General features: G+C 33.6%; 3 protein-coding genes across 3 annotated transcripts; 1 reads left to right on the forward strand and 2 right to left on the reverse strand.

Moving 5' to 3' along the window:
* Nucleotides 1-1187: 1187 nt before the first annotated feature.
* LOC111691228 (proteasome subunit beta type-5) lies at nt 1188-2271 on the forward strand. The gene has a single exon (XM_023453883.2). The coding sequence runs from the start codon at nt 1315-1317 to the stop codon at nt 2155-2157; it is 843 nt and encodes a 280-aa protein (XP_023309651.1). The 5' UTR covers nt 1188-1314; the 3' UTR covers nt 2158-2271.
* On the reverse strand, nt 1876-4198 carry LOC111691227 (probable methyltransferase-like protein 25). Its single transcript, XM_023453882.2, has 3 exons — nt 3794-4198; nt 3537-3734; nt 1876-3483 (listed from the first exon to the last, which is right to left on the reverse strand). Exons 1-3 carry the CDS (start codon nt 4196-4198, stop codon nt 2560-2562), a joined length of 1527 nt encoding a protein of 508 aa, XP_023309650.2. The 3' UTR covers nt 1876-2559.
* Nucleotides 4199-4222: 24 nt separating this feature from the next.
* Nucleotides 4223-4709, reverse strand: LOC111691229 (protein LTO1 homolog). The gene has a single exon (XM_023453884.2). It carries the CDS (start codon nt 4661-4663, stop codon nt 4223-4225), a length of 441 nt encoding a protein of 146 aa, XP_023309652.1. The 5' UTR covers nt 4664-4709.
* Between the last annotated feature and the right edge of the window lie 563 nt (nt 4710-5272).

Here is a 5272-nt window from a genome sequence, read left to right on the forward strand (position 1 = left end):
GACTAGACTATAGACTAGACTATAGACTAGACTATAGACTAGACTATAGACTAGACTATAGACTAGACTATAGACTAGACTATAGACTAGAATATAGAATAGACTATAAACTAGACTAGGCACTTAACTATTGAACAGATTATAGGCCAGACTATAAACTAGGCTACAGACTCGACTTAACTATAGACTAAAATACAGACTACAGTATAATTCAGACTCGACTACATACCACACTATATCGCATGCTACGTTCCCATGACAATTCGATCCCCGCTCCGGAACAACTCGATTCTAAACCTGCCAAAATTGTCAACTTAGCAACAGCTGTATCAATCGAAAATTGTTTCTCCAGAGAAGAACATTCAGTCACAACCAATCTGTTACAGCGATACAGTCAACAACAATTGAGTCTTTACACTACATTATAGTTTAAACTATATATGTAGCTCAAGTTTTAGTTAAACTAAATATAATTTTATTACCTATAGCGAACTAATAATTATAAAAATATATTTAAATAAAATGCTACATTATTTTTAGATTAAAAGAAAGTTTTGTTGAGATAATAGAGCAAACATGACTATGATATTTTTTTTTTTTTTTTTTTTTTGTGCAACGAATTGATGTCACCATAGAAGTGTGTTTCGCTAAGTTTTTGGATTATTTAAAAAGATGTTGTTTTTCTAAAAACAAAACCTGAATGATTTGCAAAATACTATATAACAGTTTTCAGATTAATTCAAATGAACATTGTAAACTTGTGTGGACAGATACCATATTTTATACGGAAATTTGCAAGTATATTTTGTAAATCCTTTTCTTAAATTTGAATTTATTTTATTTATTTTTCAAACTTTGTTTGTAAAAAGTGTTTAACAAACTAGAAAATACCGATGCTTAAAGAATTTTATGCATTTGAAAGATGTACGAAACACAGAAACTTAAAAATGTTATTTCTAAAAAAAAAATAATAATAAGAAAATAATATACACATTTTTCACAAAAAGAAAACAATTTTTTCTTCAAATATATTCAAATTTTAACGGTATTTAGTTTTTATAGCGCCATCTGTTAACAAAAAGAAAACAAACTGAAAGCTAATAGTTTTCTATGCATATTAACGTTATGCTATCATTTCACATGTGATTGTAAACAAAGAGAAGCTAACGCCGTCGTTCACATTTGTCGGCACTGGTTTCTTTCTAGCAAACTACATGAATTTGCAAAAAACCAGCAGAAGAAGCATTAAAATTTGTTTGTCACTTAAACTTTTCGTATTTTAATAAATTTATAAAGCTAAATAAGTGTAAAAATATGGCTTTAGCAGAAATTTGTAATATTTCAAATGCTCCCTATATGAAATCACGTAATTTTACACCTTCGGATTTCGAAAACGATTGCCAGCAGTATACCTCGAATTTGGTTAATCCCTACGTATTGTCGGCACCACCATTCGAAAATCCCATTGAGAATTTATGTAAAATTCAGGCTAACAGTGATAAGAGTGGCATTAAAATAGAATTTGATCATGGTACCACAACATTGGGTTTCAAATATCAAGGAGGTGTTATATTGGCAGTAGATTCTCGTGCTACCGGCGGTCAATTTATTGGCTCTCAAACCATGAAGAAAATTGTGGAAATTAATCAATATTTATTGGGTACATTGGCTGGTGGTGCAGCCGATTGTGTGTATTGGGATCGTGTATTGGCTAAGGAATGCCGCCTGCATGAATTGCGCAACAAGGAACGTATTTCGGTGGCCGCCGCTAGTAAGATAATGGCTAATATTGCTCATGAATACAAGGGTATGGGTCTTAGTATGGGCATGATGTTGGCTGGCTATGATAAACGTGGTCCTGGCCTTTACTATGTCGATTCGGAGGGTTCACGTACACCCGGTAATGTTTTCTCTGTGGGCAGTGGTTCTGTTTATGCTTTTGGTGTTTTGGATTCTGGCTATAAGTGGGATTTGAAAGATGAAGAGGCTCAAGAATTGGGCAGACGTGCTATTTATCATGCCACCTATAGAGATGCCTATTCGGGTGGTATTGTACGTGTTTATCATATGACCCCCAATGGTTGGATTAACATTTCCAATACCGATTGTATGGAATTACATTATAAGTATGAAGATGAAAAGAAAAATAAACATTAAAGAGTTGCAGCCTGAAAGGGATGATATTGTAAGAGTTTCTTTGTGAATTAAATTCATTTTATTTTATAAAAAAAAGAAAAAATTAATAAAAACGTGTGGATTTTTGTAATAGAAGAATGTGGTTTTCTTTATTTTTCTCTTTGTTGTCCATGTACGATGCGGCAGCTGTGGATTGAGGCTCTCAACTACCAGTTGTCTTAATGGAAGTTTTCTTGCCCTCTTTAATATTGTTGTTGTAACAGTCCTACTGTTGGCTAAGCTTCTAGGGTTGAAGATTAGACTTTACTCCAGAATATAGACTAGACAATATAGACAATGGCTATTGTCAAAGCTAAAGACTAGAATATAATCCACTAGTATTTCTTTCTTCTTTTGGATTTTGTTTCTTATTTACGCTTAATTCTATTGATTTTTAATAGCCACTATGGCAAAATGTCTGGGAGACACAACCGGATCAAATACCGGTATTAGATAGCTTTGTTCATAACCTTTCTCTCTCAAAAACAATAAACGATCTAACAATATAAGTGACTCCAAAACGGGGGCAAAAGTCATGCGTAATAAATAAAATAAATCTAAATACTTCTTATTTCTACTCAGCTCTTGGGCAGTGAAAATTTCTTCTATCCTCTCTGCTTTTAAATTTAAATGGGGATACTTTTTTCTACACAAATCTACATACTCTTTAAAATTACTAAATTTACGTATTTTGCCCACCTGTACAGTATTTTCTAAATCCTTGTGCTCTTCACATATTAACAACTCCAGTAGGGTACGATAGTACAAGGAAATATTTGGTAATTCTTTGGCAGCCATTACCCGTTCAATAGACTGTGCAGCCAACATGCGTGCATTGCGTCCTAATTTTATTTCTTTTCCTTTTAAATAGGAACTAAGTGGAAAACCTATTTCTTGATTTAAGTTCGAAATTTCTTTATTGCCAAAGAATTCGTCAGTGGAAAATTGTTCCTTTAGCAGGTGATAACAGCAGCCGATATTGCACATTAGTTTGCAGCTGGCTTGGGTGTGAAAGAGTTTTAAACAAGTGGCCGCCAGATTGCCACAAGTATGCAGGCCGGTCAAACATATAGAGGATTTTGTTTGGTTAGAATTTATGGCAAATTGTTGTTGTATAATTCCCACCAAATCCATATCGGAAGTTATAAATTTATCAATGGTCTTGTAGTTATCATTTTCATGACTAAGCGGCAACTTCTCTTCGACTAGGCTTTTCTGTTGCAACTTTTGTTTTAAATTACCACGTCTGGCCGGTGTTAGACCTTTAGATTCTAATTCTGCTCTTTCCTTTAAGCCATTCCAAGCTTTCTAAGTAAACAAAAGAATAAATATTGTAATTCTTTTATTCCACAACTTCTTACCTTTAATTTTTTACTTCTCTCTATGGCATTTTGCGTATTGGCTGTATTACTATCAATGCCCAAAACTTTATGACCATATTCCAAAGCCAAACGTGAGGATAAATAACCTTTACCATCACCAGCATCTACTATAATAGTCTGCTCACGCCAAGAACTATTACTAATTAAATTATTAACCAATGCTGCTGTAATTTCCACCTTGTAAAGTTTTCATTAGTAAAACAACTTATTCTGGTTTTATTTACAATAAATCTTACCTCATGTTGTTTCTTTTCAGTTAAAAATTCTTTAATTTTAATCTGTTGTTTTGTTTCTTTTGACACTCCCAGTACTTTTTCCTCAAATTGTGATGCTGTTATTATAACATCCTTAAAACTATGTAAACTATGTTGCTGAGCCAGAAGTCGGAATTTTTTAAACTGCGGAAATTTTTGCATACAACTAGACTCTTCCATATAAGTTGGTATATTCCAAAAAACTTCCTCTATACATTCATCTAAAGTAGAGAAATTACTTAACTCATTATGCAGCTCTGAAGGCACAAAATTATGCCAATGATTATCAGTTAAATAATTAACCATATGACAATTAACCCAAGACCAATGTGGGGACATAAACTGCAGTATACTATCTACTCGCTTTTGCAAAATTTGACAGGACATTATAACTATCTGCTTTTTTTGTGCTTAAAATGATAAATCTTTTCCTCCTTCTTCCTTTATAGCAGAATCCGTCGATGTACCCTTCAGCCCTAATGAAATGCGTAATCTTTTATTTAAATTTCTTATCTGTTCTAAAGCACCAATTATATCTGCTTCGGGATCGTTTTCTCTAGGAAATTCTTCAATTAAACTTCTCAATTGTTCCATACAACGTTTCACTTTATCGGTGTGTTTGTTTTGTTGCTGTAGCGCTGTAATTAAACCAAAAATCTCAGCCAATTCTTCTCCCAATTGTAAACCCTGAGCGAAACCCAAACGATAACCATCAGCGTTTCCCTGTTGGCAACCTTCGGTAAAACCTTCTTTATAGCTTTTCTCCACTAAACGTTCTTCGGTTAGGATAATATCATCAAATATATCATTAATATCACGTTCCGGCTGGGTATCTTGCTGATTTTCCAACATGGTAAAACAAACGTGGAAGTGGGAATTGCTAGCACAAAAAAAGAGCCCTGCGCTGACAAAAATTAACAACGGCGGCGGTTGACATGTAAAATCTCGGCGGTTGACACGTAAATTCGCGGCAGTCGCGTTATAATAACTATAAGCCGGCTAAGTTAACAGTTATATTTAAATTTGGTCAGGGGATTGATTTCGCACCAAAAAGATCCAACTAAGATGGTAGTTTTGGAAATATGATTGTATAGGGGGTAAAAACGGGTAGCGTAATTACGGTAAACTCATTTCTTCTAAACAAGAAAAAAATAGAAAAAGTTTGAACATAGGATAAAGCTAAATTTAACGAACTCATCGGATTAGACGCATATGTAGTATATATCTGCGCATATACAATAACAAGAGCGGCTTTAAAGACAAGATCAGCCATTAGATTTGAGATTTATATGGTGTGTACTATGATTTAATTTAATTCGGACGATCTCAAGATTATTGGAGACAATGTCGTCATATTTGGTAGGCCATCAACATTTCTTTAAAATTGTCATTAAATATTCACTATCCTTGCAAAATTGCAGTAAGTTAATGCGACATAAAAATGTCGTTGTCATTAAATGA

This window comes from Lucilia cuprina, chromosome 6 (genome assembly GCF_022045245.1).
Source record: "Lucilia cuprina isolate Lc7/37 chromosome 6, ASM2204524v1, whole genome shotgun sequence".
In the NCBI taxonomy this organism is placed as follows: Eukaryota; Metazoa; Arthropoda; class Insecta; order Diptera; family Calliphoridae; genus Lucilia; species Lucilia cuprina.